At 49.0% G+C, this 27016-nt stretch overlaps 1 protein-coding gene across 6 annotated transcripts; it reads left to right on the top strand.

The window, feature by feature from the left end:
- The first annotated feature begins 102 nt into the window (after positions 1-102).
- On the top strand, positions 103-26876 carry LOC308066165 (suppressor of cytokine signaling 1-like). Of its 6 annotated transcripts, none has more exons than XM_080393163.1 (4): positions 103-11594; positions 17448-17613; positions 21854-21978; positions 25257-26876. In XM_080393163.1, exon 4 carries the CDS (start codon positions 25323-25325, stop codon positions 26004-26006), a length of 684 nt encoding a protein of 227 aa, XP_080249289.1. In that variant the 5' UTR covers positions 103-11594; positions 17448-17613; positions 21854-21978; positions 25257-25322; the 3' UTR covers positions 26007-26876. The 6 variants fall into 6 exon arrangements, with proteins under 6 accessions (XP_080249289.1, XP_080249294.1, XP_080249291.1 ...); XM_080393168.1 differs by lacking the exon at positions 103-11594 and adding an exon at positions 11643-11822 and having other exon boundaries at positions 17448-17535; XM_080393165.1 differs by lacking the exon at positions 103-11594 and adding an exon at positions 11643-11822.
- Positions 26877-27016: the final 140 nt, after the last annotated feature.

The raw sequence follows: 27016 nt of genomic DNA, 5'->3' as shown, positions 1-27016 counted from the left end.
GGTCACAGCAGCCCAGCCTGGCCCCTTCTCCAGACCCACAAACCTCTTGCCTGTGCAAACAGGTGGAACCACAGAAGCCACCACCTCCTCCAGCTGGTTCTGGAGCCCCTGGCGTGACCCAGCTCCTGCCCTGTGGTGCCTGGGGCAGGTGGAAGCTGTGGGCAGGAGCTGGCACCTTTCTCAGAGCCTGCATTTGCATGGGGCTCGGTGAGAGTAACATGGAATTAATGATCTACCAGGGATCTGGAGCTGCGATCAACCTACTGGGCATGTTAGGGACCTGTGAGGAGTTGCAGTCACAGAGGCACGGCCTCATCCTTGACTACCTGCAGAAAGCACGTTACTGACAATGGAAACTGCCTGTACTGCAGCAACACAGCGTGAGGTGTTTCAACTGTGACCCAGGAGCATCGTAGCGACATCAAAAAGGCTCAGTGCTTGACACCAATGCTAAACTTCTGTCTCTCTCTGATAGAGAAACTCTTCTGAACTCTTAACACTTGCTGGAATCGCGTTGCTCCACTGACAGCAGTTGCTCCCATACTGTGACCCATCACAGTGCACTGACTCTACGGCAGGACCAAGCTGCAGCAGATAAACAGCAGACAGCACTGCCTTAGCTGCTCCACTCTTCTGCAAAAACAGACCCCTCTTAGCTAGAGAGGCTTCTACATAGTTTGCCTCATTAGTTGCTCAGAAGGGGGGTGGCTGCATAGACCAGGCTTCAAGAATGTATCTGAGGATGGCTGGGAACACTGCTTGCTGGTGCCTCGCATCTCCTCCAGCAATCAGTCTGCCAGGCCTAATGCAGACCACAACCGATCCCCTTCAGTGAAGGACTCTGCAGTCAAACAAAGCAAAGTCAAACCATGCTGTGAGCAGTGGGATGCCTTGCTGGATCAGTTGGAGAGAGTAGAATGAATGTCTGTTCTTAGGGAGTCTTTTTTTTTTTTTATATTGGTAATTGAAAACTCTCTGCTTGGTTCAGCACATCAGTCTCCTAAATGACACAATACATTTTCAGAACGGTCTGCAAAGCTTGAAAGAAACTAGTGTAGAAGCTTACAGCCCTGCTTGTCCTGCCTAGCTCAAACTTATCCTGCCAAAATAGGCTCTGCACCACAGTAGTTGAAAGGTAACCTTGGGGACCCATTGCTGAGAAGAAATAGGAGCTATGAGGGAAATCAGAACATGAATTCTTACAGTTTTGGAAAGTCCAGTGCATTGTTTTTTCTTAGGCCTCCATGGAGGGAGGAACAGGAAAACAGACCATAAATGCTGGGGAGCCACATAGAGCGTGAGAGGACACAGTACCGTGTATGGCTTCTTTCCTACAACTGTCAGAGGCAGGTGTCTGATTACAAAAGGTGAAAAGCAAAAGACAGCTTGCAGAACAGATTTGTAAAATGCACTCCATAATCAGTCACTGCTGTTGCGGAGGGCAGCACCTTCCTGCGATTTGCTGGGATTTCTTGGTGACACAAGCCACCATAAAGCGGTGTAATTGTTACGCAGTGTCTGCTAGGCTTGTGGTTCTTCTGGCTGTGGCATGGCTTTTGAGGAAGAGGACCCTGTATCAGGAGCAGAAGTGATACGGACCCTTTGCACAAACCTCTGCGGTTGGTGGAACAACAGGCTGTGGCTGGGAAAATCCATTGCCACGTAACAGCAATCCGAAAAGGAGAGAGAATCAGGCATGCAGACCTGAAACATGACACAACCTATCCTCGTGAGCCAGACCCACTTCTGGAGAGCAGTGGAATGAACCTATTGAAGGTGGTGGCATTGTCCAGCCGGCCATGCAAGCACAGTACAGGGTATCCCCTTCACAGGCCTTGGCTGCCACATGTCCCTCAGGCACAGGGAACTTTACCTCTGAGAACTTGTACACACAAGCAACATCCTCTGACTGCTACATGCTGGAAGCTGATCCCAGGGAGCTTGTTAACAGCCAAGAGCTCTGGACAGAGCTTGTAGGTAGATGTTAATTACCAGTGTGGTTTATCTGGCAGCCCTGACCTCTACCTAATAGCAGTTTTGGGCACCAGCCTTGTTTGGGATAACACTGGGACCTGCTATAAATGCTTGCACTGGTGGTATGTGCGTCACCACTCACAGCTCTTGGACCCTCTCCCCCACCACCTTGGGCTGTCTCCCCAACTCTGGCAGCCAGTAGGATCTGGTCTCTCTCTGCTTTGAGTCACAGACATGACCTCTGGGGCTTAGGTGGGAATGATGCGTTCTCTAGTGAATTTGGACTCCTGTGACATGCATCCCAAGTCACTTCTGGTAGGAAGCTCCATCAGCAGGCACCTCATGGGAAAGGAAAAATTTCTCACAGAATTCATCAGCAATTGGTGATGTGGGATAGAGCTCCAAGTGGAGAAGGCTGCACTGGGATGCAGCCCTGGACCTTCCCTCAGGAGCAGGACCATCATCCTACTAGCCAAAGCCAGATTGTTGAGATCTTTTCCAGGTCCCTCATGACTTCTTTAGCAATGCTTCTTACCCCTCTGAAAGAGCAGTCCAGCATCTTACAAGACTGCATATCTTCCCCTCAACCACCTGGCAAACCACCCCCCAGGAGGAGGGCTCTGTGCAGGATGCATGGCAAAATTTAGATGGCTCAGAATTAATTTTGCTGCAGCTACTTCTAAGAAATGCTGCAGGCTACTGCAGTGGAATTGCTGCTTGTGGAGGATCAAATTAGACTCTGCCTGGAAAGGTGCTGGGGTGTTGGCTGGGCTGCATGGGGCTGGTGGTAAGAAAGGCTGGTTTTACATAAAGAAATGGGAGTTAGTTTGAGATATCCCCTGTGCTTAGCAAAGGATAATTTAACCTTGGTGGCCTTGCAAAGGAGGAGGTGACCTGCAAGAGTGAACATTGGGACATGCAAAGCTGTTACTCTCTGCTGACTTGGAACAGCATTGATCAGTTTGTGCTAGCTGCAGATTGGATGAGGAAACTTTAAGTACAGCAAATTGATTGCTATCAAGGGACAAATTCCCCATAGCTGGTTGGATTCAAGCACTGAAGTACTGACATATTGATCTATTTATGGTGATCTATTAGTAATAGCCCTGTACCCCAAACTCTCTTGTGCAGTTATACAAGTAAAAAACCATGCTATTGCTAGCTTAAGTGTTTCCTTTCAGAAGATATATAGGGGATATACCTCTGTATAAAGCCCCACATCATGAGCATGTGCTGCAATTTATAGTAGACAGAAAAATAAAAGTGAGCACAGGGCAGCATGTATCCCGTAACCAGCCCCAGCATGCTGGCTCCCAGGCTTTGGGTTTATGGGCAGCAGGCAGGTCTGGGGTGCTGTTAGGGCCTGCAGAGCAGTTCTTTCTGTGACAAGAACCAGCTTCTTCCCTGTTCCAGCAGCCCAGAACAGGGGAGTGATCCCTGCAAGAGAGGGGGGAAGTCTGGTGAGTGCAGAGCTGTTGGTGTTGGGTGCAGGCGCTGCTTGGGCAGCCCACAGTGCAGTCAGTGGGAGGAGAGAGGCACTCGACCACAGGGAAGCCCCCACCTCTCCAGTGCATGGATCCCTAATAAGTCTTCTTCCCTTTGTCATGCAAACTCCTTGATGTCCCCCTGCCTGAGAACAGCTGCCCTTTTGGTCTCTGTCTTGTACACAAGATTGCAGAGGTGAGGACCTTATCCCCTAATTTGACTTGTTCTGGAAGGAAAACACAATTTAAGAAAGGTGAGGCCTCAATGAGGGTCTGAACTACAGATCTATACCCTGCAGACATTTGAGATCTCCCTCCCTTGAGCCCCATCCACAACCCTTGCCTTGGAGATAGTTCCAGGGAGTCACAAGAGTTTAAACAAGCTGCCCACAGGGGAAGAATTGGGGTGGGATATGAACATCCTGCTATCCCCAGGCTCTGCTCAACAGCAGCAGACCCATACAGTACCTCACGTGGTGTACTTTTCCTTTGATTTTCCCTTGTTCTGTGTTGAATTTCACTAATGTGAATGAGTTTCTGATGACTGAAATAGCTGCTGACATATTAAGCTCAAAAAATGCTGTGATAGCTTAAGGTGGTCTCTTTCTCCTTGCTCCACGCAGGTGCCTGTTGCCCTTCCCATCCCAGAGCTGACCAGCCCAGCAGAAAATGGGAGAGACAAATAGATGCTAGCTCTTTACCCGTCTCAGTTTGGGGCCAGTGTGATAGTTTAAATGGAAATCTTTGTTTAAGTTAATAAGCCAAGCTATGAGTGGTTAAGAAAGTGGCATGCATCTGCTCCAGGGACTAACCTATAGCAGAATTTGGATAGTGGGGCTGCTGGAGTGTTAAATCATTCCCACATGAACCACCACCATTCAGCTGGAAGCAGCCCCAGGCACACACCATGCATCGGCTCCAAGTGGTGCACATTTGTATCACTTTATTTGCAACTAATGAAATAGCTAGAAACATTTATTGTGTATAAATTATATATGAGCACCCATAATACAAATAAACTCTTTCCTGTCTCAGCTTTCCGTTTGCTTCTTAATCAGAAAGTCTTTTATATTTGCAACAGATTCAGGAGTCTGCTGATTCCCATCCCCTGGGCCCGTTTTAGTTAACTAGGGGGGTGAGCTAATCTCCGGGTCTCTACAAAACCCATACATACCTTTAGAACAAGCACCTATTTTAATGTATGAAGTGGCAGGGGAAGGAGAGGAGTTTGTCTCCAACTCTTGTCTAGACTTAACCTTCCTTCACTTGGAAAATCTGGCAGGTTTCCCATAGGCTGAGACAAAATAATAGCGAAAACCAGAAGTAACCTGACACTTGTAATTACAGGCCTACCAGCTCCTTATTGACCTCAGACAGAATAAGGAAATAGCACATATAAGGATAATTTAAAAACAAGGGAAGAGTTCTAGTTAATGCCAGGTCTCATGTGTTTATGGAAAAGAATACCTATAACTGCTTGGGAACTTTTGGAGATGTAAGTTACAGGTTTGGGTTATGGATTTGGCTGATAAATGTAAAAGCTGTTGATGTGATAGGGCTCCAGCAAGGAAACTGATACAGTCTTACACTGTGTTTTGATTTTTTTAAAAATGGAATGATACCAAACTAACATATTTTGTAGTAATTGGACTGAAAATTGACAAGCTAGCAAGTGTGAAAATGCTAAAGTTGGTACAAGCACGTAACATGTTTTTGAAACAGCCCAATGGTGAGTTAACACAGTCCACGTTTTCTGGTCTGGGAGCCCTGTCTGTGGAAGAAGTGTCTCTGATGAAGGCTTGACTCATGGCATAGGAGCAGCTGAATGTGAGCTCCCAGTGCAACACCACAGTCAGAAAGGCTAATTCCATCCTTGGATGTATAAGCAGGGAATGTGAAGCAGGTGTAATGAGATTATATTGCAGGAGATTTTATTTTGTCTGCTAGTTCCATGGATGTGATTACTGATGTGAAAGAATTCCCAGTTCTGACATCTAAGATTTAAGGAGAAAGTTAACAAGTTGGAGAGGCTTCCTGCAAGAGCTCTAAGGCTTGTTAAGGGGATGGAAGGAGGAGGAGTGCTTAGGACTGGTATGATCAAAGCCTAAATATACCTATGCAGGATTAATTTTTTCCTCCTCTAATTGCTGCTCTGTCTAACAATGGTACAAGAAAAAACAGTCCAGAGATGAGGTATACATGTTATAACGGAGAAAGTAGTTAAATATTTGAGCAGTTTACTTAGGGTAGTGGCAGCTTCCCAACCATTGGCAGTTTTTTAATTAAGATGGGATGTTTAACAAAACAACAATGATTAATGTGATGGTTTCCTTTGACCTGTGCTCATCTGGAAAGCAGACCGGTCTGGAAAATAGTCTAGTGCAACAGACACCGCTTTCAGATGGTACCAGCCTGCAATGCTTCTGCTACAACTGCTCCCAAAACTATAGCCCATGGCTATACTCCTTCTTGTCTTCTACGTTGTTTTTCTTGGTTTAGAGGCTCAGCTTCCTCAGGTGAGGAACCCCCTGCTTCTAGGTCCAGCACTGACTTCGGACCTTTCCGCTATGGGGTCTGTGTCTTGGATCACTCCCTGTGGTGTGGACTCTCATGGCGGTTTTTGTTTGCTTTGGAGAAAACCCTGAAGCAGGTGGGCATAGGTCAGACTGTGCCTGGATCCTGTGAGTGGGGTTCAACATCACCTCCCATCTCAGCATGGGGGAACAAATCTGGGGAAGCATGGGCAGGACTGAGGCTACGTGTTCCAGGCAAAGGATTCTGAGTGGAGGACCCAGGCAAGGTCCACCACATTCACAAGGTCCAGGAACATGTCCTGAAAATGTGGGATAACACGGAGAAGCAACAGGCCTCAGGCACACAATGTAATCCTTAACTGAGCTTTTCCCTCCATGTCTTCTGTGCAGCAATGTTAGGAGGAATTAGCTGAGGTGGTCATGGATTTACGGGCTCACAGAGCCGCAGGGAGCTCAACCTGAGTCCATTGGTGCAGTGGGCTGGTACCTCATTTCCCCCGTCCCGGGTCATCCTCTGTTACTGCTTTAGGGTGTTTGACATATAGGCAGATTCAGAGACGAGGGAGTAGTTTGCTATACAGTTATAAAAGGCTGTTTGCTTACTCTGCAGCTGCTTAAATCTGACCTAAATACCTATCAAGCTATGCAGCCTGGTGCTTTCTTTGAAAACCTAGAAGGTCACTGACTGCTGGGTCTTCCTCCCTCTAATGAACCAGGGGCATGTACAGAGCTGTAATGGCACTGGCAACAAGTGAGAACTGCCCTGCCTTTTTTCCCTTACTCTGCTTTTGGAGTTTTGCAATAATAAACATACAAGAGTTGCTACACTTGTGTCCTCACATCAATAACTGTGCATGTTATAAAAACCTGAAGCAGAAGATCAGGTACACTTTAACCTCAGCTTTCTGGACCTATGTGATTGTAAGGGAAGGAGCTGGTTGCACCCACCTGCCCTCCTTTGCACAGGGAAACCCCGTCCTTGAAATAGCAGCCTGAACAGGCACCAGCAAAGCATCCCACTGTCCTACTGGGCTGCCTCTGCCCAGCACCGTACCCTCTGCTTGCCACAGCTCAGCTCCGCGCCTCTGCACCCCGCAACAGCCACCTTGTGAAGCCCAGCCTCCCAATGGCAACTGCTGTGCCCAGGCTCAGCAGCACGCTGGCTTGCTCGGCTTCTCAGCTTTGCTCCCGACCTTGCTGCCTGCAGGCACGTCAGGTTGTATGTTGCCCATCGGTGCCAGGAGAACAGACCCGTGTTCGCTGCTGCTCTTGTGAGCCTCAGGCGCGGCCAAGGAGCATGCAGGAGCCCTGTGTGGGGCTGGCAGCGCAGGCTGAAGCACACAAGCACGTCTGCCGTGGCTGTGGAGGAAAGCCAGAACAGCAGAGGGTATTGCAGACTGGAATGAAGGCACATCAGCAGCAGCGGCTGGAGTGTCCATTGCACAGCTGGCTATGGCTCCCCACTCTCAAGCCCTCCATGACACACGGCATCTCTTGGTACGGGAGTGCACGAGCTCTGTGCCAGAGGCTGGCAGCCTGCAAGCAGTGGTGCACAACTCGCTGCAGCTGTGCTAGGTCACTCTGCCCTGGGCAGCCCCTATACCTTCAATTTCCTGGAAAGCAGTTTCTCATTGTTAGTGAGAAGAGCCCTGCTCTTGGAGGGGAAGGAGGGGCCAGGCCACCGCTTCACACAAAGGGGCCACTACTTGTGCTAATTTTTCTCATAAGAGTTGAACTAATACAACCTCCGCTGGCTCTAAACCACAGAAAAGTGTTTTTGTTTGGGGCTTTTTTTCTGAGGGGAGCAGAGGAAGGGGGCTGGGGGATTTTTGCTGTTGGTTTTGCCCTGGCTTTCTTTTTTTGTGTTGTTGTTGAGGGTTTTTTTTTCTTCTTCTTAATGCTTTGCTGTTAGCACCTCCTAAAAGGAGGCTTTTAGAAAGTTAAGGGGGACCACCTAGAAAAGGGGAGGAAGGGTCAGAAGGGAGAAACCACCTAAGACTGTGTGTAGTCAAAGTTTGTACATTTTGTACTGTTTGCAGGATGGACTTGCAGCACATCAGGAGATCATGAATAGTCATTTCCTATCCACACCCCAAGCATCCTTCTGTCCTCTCTGTACAAAATCTCATGCACTGCCTGCATCACCTCTCATGCCAGAGTACCCAGGCCTGCCCCATGCCCCTTCCTTCCCATCTGACCATCTGGCAGGAACCCTGTCTGGGCCACTTGGATTGTTCCATCACCAGGGCAGTTTCACATTCCATCCACAAAGCCAGGGTGCACACCGGTGGGCAGCAGCACCTTGGGTCTGGCTGGACACCCAGCAGGGCACTGAGCCCCTAAGCCATCAGTCATTCATCCACTGGAGATGATGCTCCAGCATCAGCTGAGCTTCTACTCAAAGGTTTGCTGGCTGAAGGGCAAAGCAGTACTGACACATCTAATACATTCACAGATCTTCCTACCCCGCGTGCCCTCTATGTTCTTCTCCTTTCACTTTTCTGTACCTCTCTTACTTTCTTCTGAAGATTTTCAGTGCCTCATTCTCTCCATCTCAGTTCTTTTCCTCACTGTATTACTTTCTCCCTTACTCTGAGGCAATGCATGCCTTCTGCTTTCCCAGAAAAGCATCTTTATTCAGCAGTTTGCAGTGACCTGCCCCAAAATACCTTTCTTCTTCCCACACTTCCCAAACTGGCAGGGGCATATAGACAGCTTGTGGCTCTTTCTGCCTGGTGCAGGCCATAAGGAATCCGCACGCTGAGAAAGAGCGAAGCTGTTAGGATGTTATTGGCTCTTGGGTTGCTGGATGTCAACATCTTTGAACTTACAAAGGAAGACTTGGAGGTTACTGAAGAACAAGCAGAGAAGTACCACAAAGCAGAACTATGATCCAAAGGTAGAATGAACTCAGACCTACTGCTCTCAGCAGCTGGACTTCAGACAAAACTCTCTGGAAATGGTTCATTCTGTCAGCAGCTCTATCAATTAATGCTTTCATGTTTAATGTTTTTTAAAGTTTCAGTATCAGGGATAGTGAGGGTATATGTATCCTTAGGCAGAGAAAAAAATAACGAGTAGGATAAAACTTGTCATTCTAAGAACAAATCCTGGCCTCTTCCTGGGAGCTGTGCTTCTCCATGCTGTCATCAGCATCCTGGGCATCTCAGATACCCTGTCTTTAGGATGGATCCAGCTTTCTCCAGAGACGTACCAGTGGGCAGAGTTCAAAGTGAGCTGCTTACAGCAGGACCATTATCCTGTCTGCATCCCCACTGTCATCACACAGAGCCTTTCAGGCAGGTATCCATGCGCTGAAAGCAGTTGGGGAAACAAGCACCAATCCAGTGGTGAGAGCATGGGGAGTCTCTTGGTTCTAGGGAATTTACTTGTATTCTTTTTTTCTTAAGAAAACTCACTTAAAGAAAGGCTTTGTTTTTCCACCTTAAACACATCCAGGCTTGGTTTCAGGCTAACAGGGAAGAAGTGCAGCACTAGTGAAGCCAGTGCTTGAGCATGGCTTGGTTGCCATCTCCTTCTTCATGTCACAGGATACAAAGCTACTTCAGGATCCTTGTGTTTTCCACCTATAATGAAGGCACTTCAGAAGTACCTCGCTCCTGAACACATTTTGGGTCCTGTGAGTGAAGTCTGAACTTTGGAAAATTGTAATGGTGCTATCCTGAGATGTCTCACCAGCTTTTATTGCTGAAGAGGATTGCTGCAATATGCTTCAAGTGTAACTGCTGTGAGGTCACAGTTTCAAGTGGATGAGAGAGCGAAGAGCAAGACCCACAGACAATCTCTGAGCAGTGAGGCTTGTTGTTACTTTTTGCAGGCAAAGACAAAGAAGAATAAAAGGCAGAATTAGACTAGTCCATTTGTTAAGGCAAGGTGGCTGGTAGACTCTATGAAGTCACCCAATAAATGCTATAAATATCCATAGAGGGAAACGAACTCCCTACTAGGCAACTGTAAAGCAAACCACAGGATATTTTTGAAGCTGCCATCCAAAAATACAAAGAAAAGTGTGACAAGCCTACTTAAAAGCCAAAAATGGAACAGATGAGCACTTCATCTCTGCTGTGATTTAGGGCTCCAGCGGCAGGTCCTCCCACTGAAGCCTCCTTGAAAAAGCGCTTTGCCCAGACTTTTGTGGAAGTTCACAAATTCTTCTGTGGTCAGCAGCATCTTCATGCTTGATTGAAAGAGAAAACAAGGACTGATGTCCCAATACTCAGTGGAACTTCTGGCAACACTGGAGATCAGATTCAGTGGTGTGTTTCTGACTGCTTCGTGCTCCCTAGCAATGCAAAGCAGCTGTAAAGCACTTTTAGTCAGCTGCTCAACGCAGAGTTACAGCTGCTTTGCATCAGTGGACTGGTACAGAGCAGCCAGAGCACGTCTGTGTTTGGTGTTTGCATATAGCTTTTTCTACAAGGCAATTCACCTGGCATGCACGCACCAAAAACATATGCAGCAGTCTCACCGGGATCTGGAGAAAGTATATAGGTGAATGAGAGCTCTGATGGTGCGATCAAGTCATAGCCTAATTGCAGGCTAGGCCTTCTTTGACAGCTGTGGGGTTTGTACAGAATTCTGAAGTTTATCTTCTATCCTATTGCATCTATTCTGTTTGAGCAGTAATATGCTTATGGTGTGCACCATGTGGTGCACTATTTATATTTTGCATCATAAAACTTTTGTGCCTTTTCCCATTTTTTCCACGATTTCCAGTATTTGCATTCAACCCACCAAGGCAATAGCGTGCATTTTTAGGCACGCTCCTCAAGTGCACATTAGGCTGCCCCACAGCTGCATTGCCAGGGTGCCTGGTGCCCTTCTGGGGGCTCCTGCAGTGCCCGATGGGAGCCGGGGGAACTCTGGCAGCGGAGGCCGGGACAGGCTCCCCATTTTTCACCGGTGTAAAGGGCTCTCGGTTGCTGGCAGTGCTGCCCCGGGCCTGTGCATAGCCCCCCGCCCCGGTTTCACAGCGCTACCTCCCCAGCCCTGGGCACGGCACCCCCGCCGCGGTGCTGCCGAGCTCCGATGCCCCAGCCCCGCATTGGAGGGCAGCTGATGGTAACTGGGAGGGGGGCAGAGCCCCGGTCCCCTGCGGCCTGCCACCGCGGGGCGACGCGTGGCTCCGGCGGGTCCCGGGGGGCGGTGGATGCTGCGGTGCCGTCCCGGTGGGGTTCCGCTCCCAGTCTGCGGCGGAGGGGCTTTCACAGCTGCTTTTTTTTTTTCTTCTTCCTTTTTTCTCTTTTTTCCTCTCCCCTCAAATCCGTCCATCTTTTCTTAAAAAGAAAAAAAAAACCCAAACAAAAAAACCCACAACTTTTTTCTTTTATACTTTCTCTCCTCCCCCTTGCAAGACCCACGCCGTGGAAAGACGGGGTGGTGGAGGAGGGAGAAACCCCTCCCCTTCCCCTCCCCCGTGGCTCCTTCCTCGGAAAAGAACCACTTGGGGGGTTTCCTCCCCTCCTCTCCGCCCCCCGCCGCTCCGCTCCTCTCCGCTGCTCTCCCCGGAGTCGAAGCCGCCGCGGCGGCGCCCGCCTGCCCCGCGGCCGAGAGGGCCCGGCGGGCAGCCGCGCCGCCTCCGGTAAGCCGCGCACCGGCCCCTTTGTCAGTGGAGGGGCCGGGGGGGGGATGCGGAGCGCGGCGGCGCCGGGCGGTGGGAGCGGGGCCGCCTCAGTTTCGCTTCGGGGCGGGAGAGCGGCGGCGGCGGCGGGGGCAGGGCCGGGCAGCGCCACTGTCGCCCCGGCACTGAGCGCTCGCTCGCACCGGCGGCAGCGCCGCCCGCCCGCCTGCGGCCCCGGAGGCGCCGAGAGTAAGTTGTGCGGCGGTAACTGAAACTGGCCGTTCTGGGGGTGGGGGTGTTCTCTGCCTGACTGCGCCGGCCCCCCGTGGCTTCTCAGGGCGGGCGCCGGGGGTGCAGCCCGCGGCCGATCTGGCTCCGGGCGGCGCTGGGGCTGTTGGCTGGGGAAGAGGCGGCGTGCGGGGCTTGGGGTGCTTTCCCCGGCGGGGCTCAGGGGAGGACCTGGGGTGCTGCCGTCACCGGCCGGCCCTGAAGGGAGCCGTGTGCTGGGGTGGGGTGGCGGTGGGGTGCTGGGAGCAGCCCGGGAGGCTCCGTGGAGCTTGGGGCTCGTCCTGGCGTCAAGGTGTTCTCCGCAGCATCAGAGCAGGGAGACGCTTGTTTTAAAGTGAAACCGGTAACTTCTGTCTCAGATGGGTCTGCGGGGAAGCAGCCGCACGGGTCCGGGGAGCGGGTAATAACTAGGTTTTCACGTTGCTTCTTCCCCCTCACATAAACCACGGGAGAAGCGGCGCGCAGGGTGTTCCGCTGAGTTGTAGCTGGAAAAGCAAGCTGCCGGCCAGGGGCTGGGATGGACGGCGTGCCAGGGAAACGGGGTAACCGTGAACCGGGAGCGTGTGTGCCCGCAGGGGTTGCCCTTGAAAGGCAGGGGAACTTGCCATCCTCCAGACCCAGCACAGTCAGAACGCAGCCGCACACCTGCCTTTTCTCAGAAGATCGGTGCTGCGCGCCCATGAAAAGCCTTGTCGGCAAAGGTTATCGCTAAAACCTCCTTCTTCGTGCAGTCTGAGTCATGGTGCTCACAGCCATGTAGGGTCCGCTACTCACTTTTTCCCACAAACACACGCGCTCTTACTGAGAATTTTGGAATAGTTACCACCTAAAACTTCAGCTCATGCTACTCTTACAATCTTTTTTTTTTTTTTTTCTTTTCCTTTTTTTAAAAAAATCAGATTAAGTGTGTATTCCTGCTCAATAGAAGCTTGGAAACAGGATCTGGGATGAACCCTGGAGGTAACTGAGAGGAGCTCAAGAATGTTGAATTGATGTCCCTGGCGTTTTCCCCTGCGTGGATGAAGGAGGGGGATGTGGCTTGACTATTGTTCTGGAAAGTTGAGGGTAAAGAGTATTGTTAGCAAGCTGCTATTTAGGACTATGTGGTCCAGACAGTGCTGTTTGCTAGTTCTAGTCCTTGCAACTCTCAGAGAACTTAAAAGGAAAAACCCAGTCACATGTTGAGCATGCTCAACTCTAAAATGGAGCGGGATCAGAAGTAACTAGTTTCCTGATGTTTCATTCTTTAATAACTGTGCCCTTAGGAGGGTATGCAGGCATATCTTCTTTCTCCAAACAATCGTAGCTGCAGTTCAGATGCTGCGTGAATGTCAAATAGCCCATTCAGACACAGCAGGGCTATAGTCACGTGCTTAAAAATTATGCACATGCACAGAAGTTTGTTGGACTGAGGCTCCATTATCACATAATGTTGGTCTTGGTTGAATCAAGTTACCACGAGATATGGCCAGTTGCAGCAGATGAAGCTAATCTTTATTGCTGTGTTCGTGACCAATTCTGCTGGGTATGTGATTTAAAATGTAGTTGTTGAAGTATGGGTTCTTGTCCCCTCCAAAGTAGAAGGCTCTCGGGCACAAACCCGCGGGATTACTGGGATGCCAACCTCCCACTCAGGTTCCCATCTTTTCCTGAGCTAGGCTGGCATGTGGGCCTTTGTTATTTCTGTGCTCCTTGTTATCGCTTGATATGTCATACATCCTTCAGTAACCTGGCATGCTTAAATGTAGTGGCACTGAGAGGCAGCACAGGGCTTTTGTTTAAAGCTTCATTGGAATGCACAGGTAAACTGTGCTGGGGTCCCACAAAGCAGGCTTAGGGGAGTGTCAGGGAAAGGCTGAGCTTCTGCACGTCCTCCCAGGTGTGTGTCCCTGCTACTGCCATGCCTGCTCAGAGAGGGCCAAATTCAGTTTCCAGATGACAGCTTCAAACACGCAGCCAGTGCCTCTTGCGCTCAATCCAACTGGGATTTCTGTGAAGTTGGTGGTCAGTTTGCGCAAGTATAGAGCTGGAGTTGGGTGGGGTAAATTCTTAGTTGCTGTCACTAATACTGTGGTTGCATTGCTGAGAAACAAAGGAGAAAATGTGCCTTTGGAGCTGTGTTTCCTCCCTTGCTCCTCTTTCTCTCTGTCCCCACTGGGGACCTTTTGCTCTTTCCTCCTGAGTCTTTCCCTGTAGCTCCTCACCACCCCCATCTCCCCTTACCCACCCACAGGCTTCTGTCTTCTGGTTTCTCCTACCTTAGTTCGGTCAGCAATAAACAGATAGTGCCAATACTGAAATATGACATCATTTGGGTCGAGTTGACGCTGTGGTTAGATTAATAAAAGCTGTGGGGAGGTGGTGCGTTCCTGAGCCGTTACTCCAGGCTGCTGCAGACCTCGGCTACTGGTGCTTGCTGAAAGCTCGCAAGCTGGGAGGAGTGGGCACCTGCATATCTTTCTGTAAATGAAAATGTTGATGGTACAAGAGCTGAGTATGCCATACAGGGGTGATACTGAGTAAAGGTATTAAGTGTGTGTTTGTTAGGAGGCATCATATATTTATTTAAAATAACGCAACTAAATGCTACATTAATTAGACCCTTGATTACATGTAAGTAGAGGCAGAAGAGGGGCGTGATATCAATTTACCCCCTTCTATCCTGTCTGTCTACTTCACTACTGCCTGCTCTTCTGGTTTGCATTTGTGCATATCCTGCAGCTTTCTGCCTCAGTAAGGTATTTAGTAGCTCACCATTTTGCTGAAATCGGTCTCAGACCCTTAAAAAAAAACAAATGCAGTGGTGTTTGATGTTGCAGGATTTGGTGGCTTTGTGTTAGCGAGTGGTCAGAATGACTTGAGTAAAATTCATTTCCCCTCCCTGACCAAGTGCAAGATTTCAAGTAAAGAATTAGAAGTGAGAGGTATAGAAAGTCCTACTTTAAAAACTTCTGGGAATCTGCTTCTGTCCAATAGGTACTTAATAGTATAAAAATGTTACATTCAGTTTTAGTACAATTGCTAAATGCTGGTTTTGTGATGTCTTCGAAGACTTTAGAGCTGCCCCCTTATTTTTGTCCTCTTCAGTGGAGAAATGAAAAGGCCTGTGTGCACTTCACAGGAAATGAGTGTCTGATACAGGCTTGCAGGCTGCACATTTCCAAGAACTGCTCTCAAGGTATTTTGATAATGCGCATTCTCTCTGCCTTCTCCCTTCCTGCTCCCCATGTGCTTTCTGTGCTTCTTGTTCGCGGACACATGCAAAGTATGAGGGAAAGAATTAACGGTGCCAATATTAAGTTTGCAAATAAGCTGCTGTAGCTTTACATTGGAGCCGCGGCTGGCAAAATTGGGTTAAGCTGGCAGCATTCAGTTGCCTTTGTTGCAGAGATTTTGTCCTCCCCCTCACTCCCTGCAAATGCTGAAGAAAAATTTTGACTTCAGATTGTGACTTGTGCAGCAAGGGGGATTTGTGTGTGTGTGTGTGATTCTGCAGTTCAGAAACAGTTTGGAACAGCTTTTGTACTTCCTCGGTAGCAAACTTTGTTTGGAAACTTAGGTTAAGGCTGTCAGGGAAGAAAGTAAGTGTGGTTGTTAGCAGTTGGAGAATGTCAAAGATCTCCATTCCTGTTCCTGCAATCTGGACTGCCTAGTTGGGCTTCTCTGCAGCTTGCTGAAGGTGCTTTGCTGAGAGGGGTTTGGCATAGGTTTGCCTGGGCCAGCACACTGGTGGTGATGTGCCCAGATGCCTGCAGGAATGGTTTGATTATTCTTTTTGATAGACCACCAGTGTTGCTGTTTGTCTGCATTTGATTTCTTGTTTTCTGGTGAGACTTTAGGAGTGTTGAGGGGAGGAAGCTGGAACTGGAGAAACGTTCTGCAATCCCCCCTGCTAGAAGTTATATTCATCCCGCAAGGCCTAGCTAAGTGACATGATGGACCAAGAGCCCCACTCAAGGGGGATGCTGAACCAGAGGGAGTGTCTCTTTCTAACATCACTCCCACAGCCGTTTCTGATTCTGAGCAGCTTTAGCAGTAATCTCTGAAATTTGCCATCTGTGCAGGATGCACACCAGTATTCAAGTCAGCACATCCAAGTGATAGGTGCTGTTCTTTTTAGTCATTCAAAAATGAGGGAAAAACAGGCTGAGCTGCTTTAACTACTCTGCACCAGGAATAGTTGATTCTTTATAGTGACTTTGTATACCCTTGTTTACTTCTTCAGTTTTGCACAGCTGAAGGACCTTTATGCCTTGTGCTGGGCTCCTCTTAGTCTTTTTTTAAAGTTTGAACGGTTAAAAGGTGGCTTAAAGAGGTGATGCTAAAAACCCCAGCCCTTTGCTGCTGGATTCCTCTGCCGAAGGTCTGCTAAAGCATAGCATGGTGGGTACTTTACAGAAACAAAGCAGAGGCATTTGAGAGAGAAATGAGACTCCTCAGATGAGCTCTCTCACTTTCCCCAGCAGCAGCATTTTAATGTTTATGTGATTGGAGTTTTTCCTTTTATGAGTTTTAAAATTAGTTACTTTTCAATCTCAGTCACCTTTGAACTTCCTCTCTTGCAGTTTTATGAAAGAGTATATAAAAAGAGTGGCCTGATTGTCGTGTATTTTTCTATTGCATCTACTTGTATCTATCTGCCCTCTAAACTGAGCATGAAGTTTCTCCAGTCTCTCTCTGTCTGAACACTTAAATGTGACTTCTCATCACCCATCTTTAGGCCTGTCCCCTTTGTTTCAGCTCTATCTGTTATTATTTAATGTGACTGGAACTGAACGTATTATCTCAGGTGGTGGCATTACTGTTACATTCCCACCCATCCATTTTGCAACCTCGTGCTGGTGTTTGCTTCTTGGTTTTTAATGACTGCTTTTGCATTCAGAGCCAGAGCTTTTGTTAATGAGCCCTCAGCACGGTTACTCGGCTCATTGGTCAGCTGTGCCACTTAATTTATCGCTCTTCGAAATACAGACCCAGTTTGTTTTCCAATTCTGCGTGCTTGCATTTGTCAGGACAGAGTCTTGCCTGAACTCCTGGTGCTTGCCAGCCTGCCAAATTTTGAGTGACCTTTGACTTCTCTGGCCTGCAGAGAGTGAAGTGATTCTTGTCACTGTTTGCCCTCGGAAGGCGATGGAGGGGCCTCACTGCTTTTCCAGCTGGCTGCCTAGATCTAAGTAACATGAAGCTGGAAGCTGCGGGCTGTGGGGCGAAGTTAGAGCTCTGGTGTTGAAGGTGTTGCCAGCAATGGCAGCTTGAAGACTGGTGGAGGGGATTTCTAGAAAGGGACCTTGGTCAACACGTGTGTTTGCATGGGCAGGGGGAAGGGAGCCTCTCACACCTGAGCTGGGGGAGGCTTTGGGCTACTTGCACCCACTGACCTGTCAAGCAGCAGGGAGGGATGTATGCTCTGCAAAGTGGGCTGAGTCGGTTCAGGGGAAGATGCAGCAGCTGGGAGGGTAGCGGACAGGCGATCAGATGTGCAGGGGCTGAAACTGAAACGCCTTGGTTTTCTCAGGACACCCCTTTTCCACCTCCTGTCACCCCGGGATGTGACAGCTCCTTGTCTTCTGTCCATCTGTTTTACAGGTCCTGGAATGCTGCCGGCTGTTTACCTCCTGCACCGTGTCTTGGTTTTTGACTTGCTTCTGGCATGGAGGCTTTGGGGAAGCACAAGGCATGTCCCAGCAGCTGTTGCTTCTTCAGATACCATCTTCCTGATGGGGAGCTTTGTCTGCCTCTCTCCCACAGTCAGGTAGCCATGTGGTGCTCCTGCCTTAGTAGCGCATGTCAAAAAATGTTCCTTACAACGCTTGCAGCCCTCTGACAATTGGTAGTCGCAGCTGATTTGATTAGAGAGAGCTCTTCTGTCTGCATCCCAACCAGCCATTTCCCAGTTGTTCAAAATCCATGGGGACAGTCCGCTGTGTCCAGCTGACTTTCTGCTCTAATGTCCCTTTCCCCAGACTGTTCTGCTAGAGCACCCTTTTTTCCCTCTCCAGGTTAAACAATGCTAAGTACCGAGGAATGTCCTCAGCATCCTGTGTACAAAAGAAAAGAATATCTGCTTGTTCACATAGCTTTTCTGCAGTGTCCTCATCCCCCTTGCTGGTGTCCCAGTCAATTAAATGCTTTGCCCAGAGGTTTTCTGTTTTTGATAAACTGAAAATGCCATTTGTTTTCTGGTTTTTGTCTTGTTTATCTTGGCTACCTACTGTCCTAGTTTCATGACAGCCATCCTCATTGTAAATTTGCTCCCTACTGTCAGTAATTTATATTCCTTTATATCGGCTCTGCCAGGGTTAGCTTTTCATCTTCTGAAGGATTATTGGGGTTGTAGAGAGATTTGGGCAGGGACTGTCATTTTGTAGTGTGTGTGTTTGGTGCCTCTGATCCATGGCAGATGCCCTTGCAAGCTGTTGCACCTACAGCTAATACCTGCAGCATGACCTGTGTTGTCCGCCAAGCCTGTCCTCTTAGCCAGGCAGCATCTCTGCTCCGTCATTTGTGGGAGGACTGCATGGTCTATCACTTTAAGATTTCCTAAATAACCTCTCATGACTTAATTTGGTTTTCTTTTCACTTTTGACTCTCAGGACTAGTTTATTTTGCGTGTTGGAAATCCCCCATTATAAAACTTAGTTATGCTTTCTGACCCTTGCCCCTTCCTCTCAAGGCACGGTAATTGCTACTGCTGAATGGCCCCTCGCATCTGAAGCTGATCCTTCGGAAGAGCCAAGGGAGGATCTCTCCCCGGTACCTCTGTGCTCTGACTTGCGTTGGTTAAGTGCCTGGGACTCTTCTCAAACATTCTAGTTCTGGTCATGGTACTGAACCAGCTGCAGACATTGCTTATTTCTTAAGAGTTAGCTGCTGCTTTGAATTCCTTTCCTGCTAAATGTGATGGTTTTGATAAGAGGCTGTGGCCATCACAGGGATGGCTGATGGCCTTTGCTTCTCAGGATTTATGAGTTTCCTCAAACAGGGTGCTGGAACAACTGAAAAAAGTCAATTTAGCTGAGAGAGGCTGGAATGGAGGAAACGTACCTATGCTGCTGGTCTGGGCATGGGGGGAGCTGGCAAGGCTGGGGAGCTGTGACTGGTGGATGCAGGGCTCCGCTCCAGCGGAGGGCGAGGATGCAGCCCTGGGCATTGCTACCCACTTCCCACTGACCCCCCTCTCAGCAGGGAGACAGGACAGAGCATTTCCAATGGGAGCCATGAGGGACTACTGTTGTCTTCACCTCTTTCTTCCTCCTCCTTGTGCCCTCTCCTCATTTCTTCACCCAAGCCGGGGAGAGCCCAGGTCACCTTCCTGGGGGGTGCTTCCCCACTGCCGGCAGTGGGGAGGCGGGGAAGCGGGGAAGGCAGCCCCGAGGCTGTGCTCCCCAGCCGAGTGCAGCGTAGCTGTGCTGCACTGACATTCGCAGGGGTGGCTGCTCGCTATGAAACTGCAAACGTCAGGAGCAACATGACCAGGCTTCCCTTGCTTACCGAAAATGCTGGTGTTAGCCAGAGGTAAGCAGCAACTTTCTTTCCTTAAGCCATGGCAGGGTAAGCTCAGCTGCAGCTTTGAAAATTAGGAGAAACCCCTACAGATTTCTTTTTTCCTAACTTTTTTTTTTTTTTTAATTCTCTTTTCCCCGGTTATGGGACGGCGGGGGAGGGAGTACTTCAGTCTCCAGTAGAAGCTGTCTTTGGCCAGAAGTCAGTTGGTAGTTTTGGTAGTTTTACTTGCTGTGGAGCAAGCCATAGTTGCTTGTGGCTACTGCACAGAGGTCTTTGAGTTCAGGGAAGCGATGTGACTTCTCTGTTACTCTGAAATGGCAGGATTACAGTTTCACGCTGGGCTATTTCTATGAGGAACAGGCTGTTTAATTTGGAATTAGTTGTTCTGAATGTGCATAGTATTTCCAAGGTGTGAGGAGGGGACCCAGAGAGCAGAATCTTTCTTCCAGCTCTTTCAGTTAGTCTAGCAAAAGCAATTGGCTTTCCTTGTAAACTGCAACCTTCTTTTTTTTTTTTTAAAAGCATGTTATGCAGAAACCAAACATGCTTGCAGGCTTCCCTGCCTTGAAGAATATTTGGCGCACATTGTACTGTCTTGTGGGTTTTCTTGGGGTAAAAAAACCTTTTAGTCTGTATTAGCAACGTGTCACATTAATGCAGAAAACACATCATAGAAAATTATGGTAAGAAGTACAAAACCTAAATTGCAGATCCATAGGAAGTTATTTGTGGGTTTTGAGGTGTATTCTCCAACCCCAGAATGTTGGGAAGCGTTTGATAAGACCAGTCTTCTTGCAAGGTGTCCAGAGCTGGTTCCCAGAGCCCGCCTGCAGGATCCTTCTGCTCGGCATCTCTGCTGCATGGAAGCAGGAACTGTCAAAGTGTGTGTCCTGTATCAGCTTATTTTATTTTATTAAATCTTGCATACTTGAATGCTGATTGTATAGGGAAACGCGGTTTTGAGGTATGCATGTGGGGTGCAGGGTTTTTTCTTTTTTACACATATCCCCTCATATGTCAGACATAATGGCAGCCTCACATGAAACTCTTATTTATAGCCATGGCATAAAAGATAGAGGGTACTGCAATGTCTCCTAAGCCTGCTTTGTGCTGGAGAAATTGGCTGTGATCAACATTAGTCCTCTTCACTAAGCTGTGCCACATTCCTCGCCTAACCACAGCTCCCTCTGTGCTCTTTGGCACATGTCTGTCTGTGCGTCTCCTGCCTTTCCCTCCCCCCTCTGCAAGCTCTTCCTGGATCAGCCCTGGTCACCTTGGCCGTGGTAGGGTGCTTGTGACAAGGGGCATTGGTGTGACCATGCACCATAGCAGTGACAGCTGCTGCCAGCGCGTGGCAGATGGTGGCGGCTGTGGGAACCAGGCTGGCCCACCATTAAAACACAACACTGCGTGCTTGGCTTTTACCAGGGAGGTTTCTTTCAGTTGTTTGCTTGAACTTTGCTTTGAAACATCCTCTCCAGCCACAAATCAGTAGGCAGCGCATTTCTGTGGGATGCAGACGTGCAAACAAGAGATGTCTGCTCTAGCTCTGCTGCCTGGAACGGCGACGCTGTGCTGCTGCAAGGGCTTGCAGGGTACCGCAGGGAGAGCTTTTCCCAATTATTCTACCCTCCATCTAACTGCTCTGGGAACTGCAGGGTTGATAATGGGGAGATGTCAAAGCAATTGGAGCGGGTAGGTAGTTAGGGATAGACCCGCAGTTCTGCTAGCTGCCAGTTAACGTGGCTTGTGGGGTGTGTGCCTGGTCTGGGCTCCGCTGCAGGGGATGCAGAGAAGTGATGTTAAGTAATGTAGTATAGGTATAAGTGAAGCTTTATAGGAACTGCCTCTGAAAGGCATGCAGAAGGCTGGGTTTGGTTTCTTCAGCTTGCTGATGGATCCACTGACAGACACGTAATTGCACACGTGCTGGCGTGTTGCTCTACCAGGTCAGGGGCTTGTTTTCCATCTGTGATGTGACAAAGGAGAGCCGTGAGAGCTAGGGAAGCAGGGCAGAAAAGCACAGCCAGAATGGACTGGGTCACTGTAATAACTTAGCAGTGAATGGCTTCCTCTGTGGTTTCAGATAAGATACTCTAAATGTTGTGTGTTGCCGAGTTTGCTGTTCTGAATCCTTAAGCTTATTCGTATTGCCATCGTCTCTTAACGTTTGGGTTTTATGGTTCCCACTTCCAGAAGATGATGGCAACTTTATGGTCTTTGCATTTGTCCTTAGGCCATTTGAGAACTGTCTAGACCTAACAAGCTCATGGCTTTATAAGTAGCAATAATAATAATAATAACAACAACAATAACCTGTTGTCTGTGTTGCTCTCTGAAGTGCTGTATACATGCTTCTACAATAATACAGGTCAAAGAGTTTGAGACAGACAACCTGTTCCCAGATATGTTGTATTTTAGATCCACGTTAGGGTGAAATAATGGACTTAGTCACCTGTTTGATGGACATCCCTTTCTTTTCAAAGGATGGATCTGCTCTTAAGTAAAGCTTTGCAAAACCTGGGAAGTGCCGCATCGGAGCTCTTGAATTTGGACCACTTCCAGGCCTGACTTCCAGAAACTCATCCCTATGGGTGGTAAATATAAAGAGGTAAGCTCTTTCTAGTGTCTTGGAGGAAGAGTGCAAGAACACATCGTAGTTGAGTACTTGAGGCTGCTGTTGAACGTGCCAGATCTGTCAAGCCCCAGGGTGCAGGGCTGGCTTGGCTGACACCAGAGGCTGCGTACAGTCCCCTGGTTTACTAGAATTGTCTCCTTACATGAAGTACACTGCCTTGCCTGTGTAGTGAGCAAGGAGGAAAGCAGAATGCCCTGTGTCAAGAGCACTTACTTGGAAAAGCTCTTGAACTTGCAGTAAATCAGGAGGTCTGGAGAAACTTATCCAGCCTTTTAATTAGCGGGATGCTGGCTTTTTAGGGTGTGTTGCTTTGGCTGCAAGCACTGTTCTGACTGTCTTATAGTAGGGAGGTAGTGACATGTTTGGGCATTGGGGTTTTTGGGGCTTTTTTGGAGTGGGGGGAGGGAAAGTAAATCGTGGTGTGGCAAATCAGAAGCAGAAGTAATTTGTATGTGTATTTCATTACACATTTTCATTCACCCATGGGCTGGCTTATTCCTAATCCTGAGAGTCTGCTCATCCTCCTTGACGTGGGAGGCCATGTACATGTAGGACCTGTTGACCCATTAAAAGTGAACCTTAAAGGTATTATCAGGAAGCGCTTCAAGAGCTAATATTAATATAACTCGTACTGTGCTGCAGGCCAGGCAGTCATCTGTTGGAAGTGGGTCACTGAAGCTAAACTAATTCACGCCGTCTGAGGCTCTGAGCCATATGTAGATTTCAAAGCAAGTGAGCAAATTGTGAGGGTGCAATTTTGCATTTACTTTGAATTTGAAGCGATGACGCAGTCTCAGTTCTTAGTTAGTCAGACTTCTAGTAGCAGTGGATTTTTCTTAAAGGACTTGGGAGAAGGACTGGAGGTTGAAAACTGGGACAAACATGTTCAGATTTTTTTTTTCTGTCAAATAGCGTCGCAGCCTTAAACAAATTATCTATTTGTTTGTTATTTTTAAAACTAGCCTGGAAATGAAAGACAGCTGTCTGCTTCTGTTTTCCTGCTTGAATTCATTTTCCAACCTAGACCCATGACATTGGCAAAGTTTCTGTTTGGACCCAAGAGAAGTTGCTGTTTGGGAAGTGTGACTTCTGGTGGGAGCAAGTCTCTCTCTTGCTTTCCCTGAGGCTATACCTGCAGCCGTGGAGGCATCTGGCAGGAGTATGATCCTATTTTTCTATAGTAGCTAATGTCAGCGGGCTCTATAGCTTCCTCACCCAGTAGAGAGGAGAAGAAAAGGGACAGAAATGCTGTAACTTCTTGTGGCACCTACAGTGCTGAGTTTTCAGTGGTGAAAGATGGCCCTAGTCGCTGCACGTGGTGATTCTGTTTACTTGCATTCTGCTCACTAAATCAGCTTCCCCTGAGATTTATTCTGACTTGCTGAACCATCGGAGCAGCCTTCAACTGCTACATTTTTTTAAAATAGAAAATAAAAAACCTGACTTGATTAACTCCTTCCTACCCCTCCCACCTTTCTCTAAGCATGTAATTTCCCTTTCACAGTGACACGTAGCTAAAGGGCAGGATCAGCAGCATTCAGGGCAGTATCAGGGACGTTAGCAGCTTGTGGACTGCAAATCACAGGGCTAGAAACTGAAGAAGCTTCCCAGGCTGCTCTTGGAAAGGGTGTTTATGGCTCCATGGATGGAGATGTGCCTGACAGCTACATTAATGGTATTACTGTTAAGTATTGAGAGAGATGTTAGGAGGGAAAAGATGACTGTAGGCAAAACGTTGCCAGGCAGATGCCTCCTTTCCAAAACTACCGTGCCCATGCAAGGGAAAGATGTTTGTTTGGCCATGGCTGCTCCATGTCCTCTCCCCAGGAGCAGAATAGCTCCGCATGGCCGTCCAGCTGGCACAAGCACCAAAAGGAGCACAAGGCTTTTGAATAGCTGGCAAAGTGTGCAAAGTAAGGGGAACCTCGCAAGTTGCTAAGCCTAACCTAAAGTTCTCCCTCTAGAGCAAGCCCTCCACAGGTCCCTGCATATTCCCTGGGAGGCTGCCTGCCCGCTGTGAGCCCTGATGCTCCCACAAGTTGTGAGGACTGTTGGAGACAGAGAAGCATGTCTTCCTCCACTGCAGGCTGCGTTTCAGCAGCCTGCTCTGCTCTGAGCACGGCTGCGCTGTCAGCGAGTGTGACTGGGTTAATGGAGTGTGTCAAGGGACCAAGGGCAGGGTTTGGCGGTGAGCTACTGACTTGTCAAGCCTGGGGAAGCGGTATGTAACAGCTCAGCTTCTCACAGAATGAGCCTTTGGTTTGGGGCTGTGGTTTTTATGTTTATGCATATATATATATATACACACAGACATGCAGAATATGTATTTTTTTTGTATAATTGAAGTTAGTTGCTGACTTCAACACTGGGTATGAGGTGCAGGAGATGAGCAAATTTGTGAAAGTAAGGGAGGGCACTCTGAATGAAGCTCATGAGCAGAGGACGGTGACTGGGAGAAGGCAGCACTGTCTGTTGGCGGGGGGAGGCATCCCTCCAGCAGAAACAGAAGTTGGGGGGCTGGAAGGGCCAGAGCAGAACTGCTCCTCAGACATCAGCAGCGTCTGCTATCATGTTAAGTGGTCTCATTTGTGGCAGTCCCAGCCCTGAAGGTGATGATGTAACTTTCTCGAAGGGGTCTTGATCTGAGACCTTTGTGTTCTTCTGCACAGTAAAGCAGGCATGTCCTGGGGTGAGGGAGCGGTTCACAGGGTTTGGTGGGATAGGCTCAGTCCCATCTTCTGCTTCTTTTAAGCCCAGTGGTCTGTCTTTTTGAACAGGATTCAGAAGGATTGGAGAGGTGTGAGGAAACCTTTCCACCTTTCACTGAATGACAAAGTAAATGATACTTTCTTGCTTTGGGAAACTTTTCCCTTTTGTTGTGAGGTGTCATTTCCCCTTGTCAGTCTCAAGGTCACTCTGAAAAGCCCCTGAGCATGCAACAGAGGGGAGTCTTGAAATACCAAGATCTGCCAGGTTCAAACCAGCCGGCTGAAGGGTGTGCTGGGGAGCCCCTAGCTGTGAATCACAGAAACCCAATGGATGTGGAGCTTTGTAAGGTGCTACCTTGTGCTGCTGGGGACCCAGCTGGAGCCCTTCCTGCACCTATATCCTTGATTGTCCCTACAGCTGGGGCTTGGTGACATACAGTAGCTCCTTGGTACTCTTGCTGCTCTTTCTCCCTTGTGAAGTGTCTTCATTTGCCCAGTTAGAAGAAGGTACTGGGTTTGCCTCACTCTCCTTCTGTCCTACAGGCTGGATGCAAAGGAGGAAGCATGGTAAAGGCAGCATCTTTCCAGGATCCATGGGCTCTTTGAGAGATGATCAGAGGGAGGCCAGATGATTTGCACAACACGCACACCACTGTTTCTCATCCGCAAAGGCAGCATCGAAGCATTCTTCCCAGCCCTGTGCCGTCCAGCTTGCCCGATCGTTTCCGGATGTTTCGCAGCTGCGAGTGGGAGGTCCTGGAGCGGTCCCTCAACATCCTTCAGGCCAGCGACTTCTACTGGGGCCCGTTGTCCGTGGGGGAGGCTCATGCCAAGCTCCAGTGTGAGCCCGTTGGCACCTACTTGGTGCGGGACAGCTCGCAGGGGAACTGCTTGTTCAGCCTGAGCGTGCGGATGCCGACAGGGCCGGTCAGCCTCCGAATCTCTTTCCAAGAGGGCTATTTCCGCCTGAAGAACTGGTTTTCAGACTGCGTGGTCCAGCTGCTGGAGCTGGTGGTGGCGGGGACCCGGAACAACCCCTTGCACTTCGATGAGATGGGGGGAACCCCCCTGGTCTTCTCCGAGCCCCTGTGCCGGAGCCGCCGGGTAGTGCCCACACTGCGAGAACTGTGCTGTCGGAGCCTGCCCGCTGGCACTGCAGCGGGGGACAGAGCAGGGCTGGGGGGCTCCTCAGGGATGCGCCCCACAAAGGAGATTGTCTCACCCGTGGGCAGAAGGGGTGGGTCAGAGGGCAGCGTCGTCCCCAGCCCCTCTCTATCCTGGGCTGGGAGATGATGCCGCGTGTCTGGGAGACAAAGGGAGGTGCTTGTTACATGGCTGTGCTGGTGGGACACACGCCATGCTGGTGGGGCTGGACTTGCTGCTGGGAGAGGAAGAGGAGGGCGGGGGGAGCACGACTTGAACCCTCTCACTGTGACAGCCGTGTCCTTGTACGTGCATAATGCGTGTGGCCTTCTCCAGAGATGCCTGGGGTAAAGCCACATCTGAAGAGCAGAGATTTCCCCCCCCCAAACAAGTCCTGCTCTTTGCTCCATTTATAATTTACAAGCTTGAGAAGAAGGTGAGTTGCCTGTCCTCCCAGGTCAGCCCTGTGTTTTCCTCTACCCCAAAGTGTCTAAGCTCATTTCTGCTACAAATCTGCCCTCGTGAAGTGGGGGTGGGTGAGTCCGCTCCCACAGCAGTGCAGCTTGGGCATCGGTGGGCACGACCCCGGTGCTGACTGGACACTCGTACAGCCATGGTGGAGCGAGGGTGCGTTTCGCTCCCTGCAGCATGAATGCAATGCCTGGCTCTTCAGAGGCCAATGTTTGCACTAGAAGGAAACCATTGCAGCTATGTACGATACGTGCAGCTTCACTGGCTTTTGCATTGCTTTCTTTGAACAGATTTTTGGGAGTGCAGATGAGTTACGTTATACTAACTAAGGGCATGGTATTCCTGCAGAGGTAACCCTCGACTGGAGAACTGGGTCTGCCCTGGGAGGGTGTGAAGAGATGGGATCTAGCACCCTTTCTTATGCTCATCTGATAGTATGCTGCTGCCACCTATAGAGCGTAAAAAGATGTTTTGGTTTTGCCTCAAAAAAGGCAAAGAATTTTTTATATGAGACTTTTTAAAATGTTAATAAACATGGTTTTATACTTATTTTTTAAAGTCAATGAATACATAGCAGTATTTTCATTCCCTTGCAGTGTTAGAAACCCGATTAGTTTAGTGCTGAGACATGGCAATCAAACTGAAACCAAACAAGTAAATGTCTTATAAAGACCAAAAGCAGAACATAA

Source organism: Falco punctatus (assembly GCF_963210335.1).
Source record: "Falco punctatus genome assembly, chromosome: 6".
NCBI lineage: Eukaryota > Metazoa > Chordata > Aves > Falconiformes > Falconidae > Falco > Falco punctatus.
Note: the sequence above shows the minus strand (reverse complement) of the source record. Positions and strands in the feature narration are given on the sequence as shown.